The sequence below is a fragment of the Myotis brandtii genome, unplaced genomic scaffold, assembly GCF_000412655.1.
Source record: "Myotis brandtii unplaced genomic scaffold, ASM41265v1 scaffold434, whole genome shotgun sequence".
Lineage (NCBI taxonomy): Eukaryota > Metazoa > Chordata > Mammalia > Chiroptera > Vespertilionidae > Myotis > Myotis brandtii.
In genome coordinates, this window is record NW_005366599.1 from 88,195 (window position 1) to 88,825 (window position 631).

Consider the following 631-nt stretch of genomic DNA (forward strand, 5'->3'; position numbering starts at 1 on the left):
GGAGGTGCTGCGGGAGTACAAGCTGCCGGACGGGAACATCGTCTGCATCGGGGACCAGCTGTTCCAGGCGCCCGAGGCCCTGTTCGCGCCCGAGCAGCTGGGCGTCCAGAACCCGGGCCTCTCCCGGATGGTCTCCTGCAGCATCGGCAAGTGCGACGCCGACATCCAGGGCCCCCTCTACGGGGAGATCGTGCTGTCGGGGGGCAGCACCCTGTTCCAGGGGCTGGACGACCGGCTCCTGAAGGAGCTGGAGCAGCTGGCCGCCAAGGGGACCCCCATCAAGATCACGGCGCCCCCCGACAGGTGGTTCTCCACGTGGATCGGCGCCTCCATCGTCACCTCCCTGAGCAGCTTCAAGCAGATGTGGGTCACCTCCGCCGACTTCCAGGAGTTCGGGACGTCGGTGGTCCAGAGAAGGTGCTTCTGAGGGGCCCCGCGCACGGGGCGGCCCCCGGGGGGGCGAGCTCGCCCCTCGACATCGGCACGGTGTTCAATAAAAGACGAGACGGTGCAGTCTTTGGCCGCGTCCGTTCATTCCTGGCAGCACCGGCATCATTTCTGACCCCGGGGGCGAATCTCGTTCCAGTGGTCTGCCCCCCGACCCCCTCCCTCTCCGGGGAGAGCCCTGGGG

General features: G+C 68.1%; 1 protein-coding gene across 1 annotated transcript in view; it reads left to right on the forward strand.

Annotated features, from left to right (window-relative positions):
• The window catches only part of ACTRT2 (actin-related protein T2), a 4,182-nt gene extending 3,755 nt beyond the window's left edge, over window positions 1–427 (forward strand). Inside the window, exon 2 of the mRNA XM_005874347.1 lies at window positions 5–427. Within this exon, the coding sequence (XP_005874409.1) occupies window positions 5–427 (423 nt within the window). The remainder of the gene's footprint in view (window positions 1–4) is intronic.
• The last annotated feature ends 204 nt before the right edge of the window (window positions 428–631 follow it).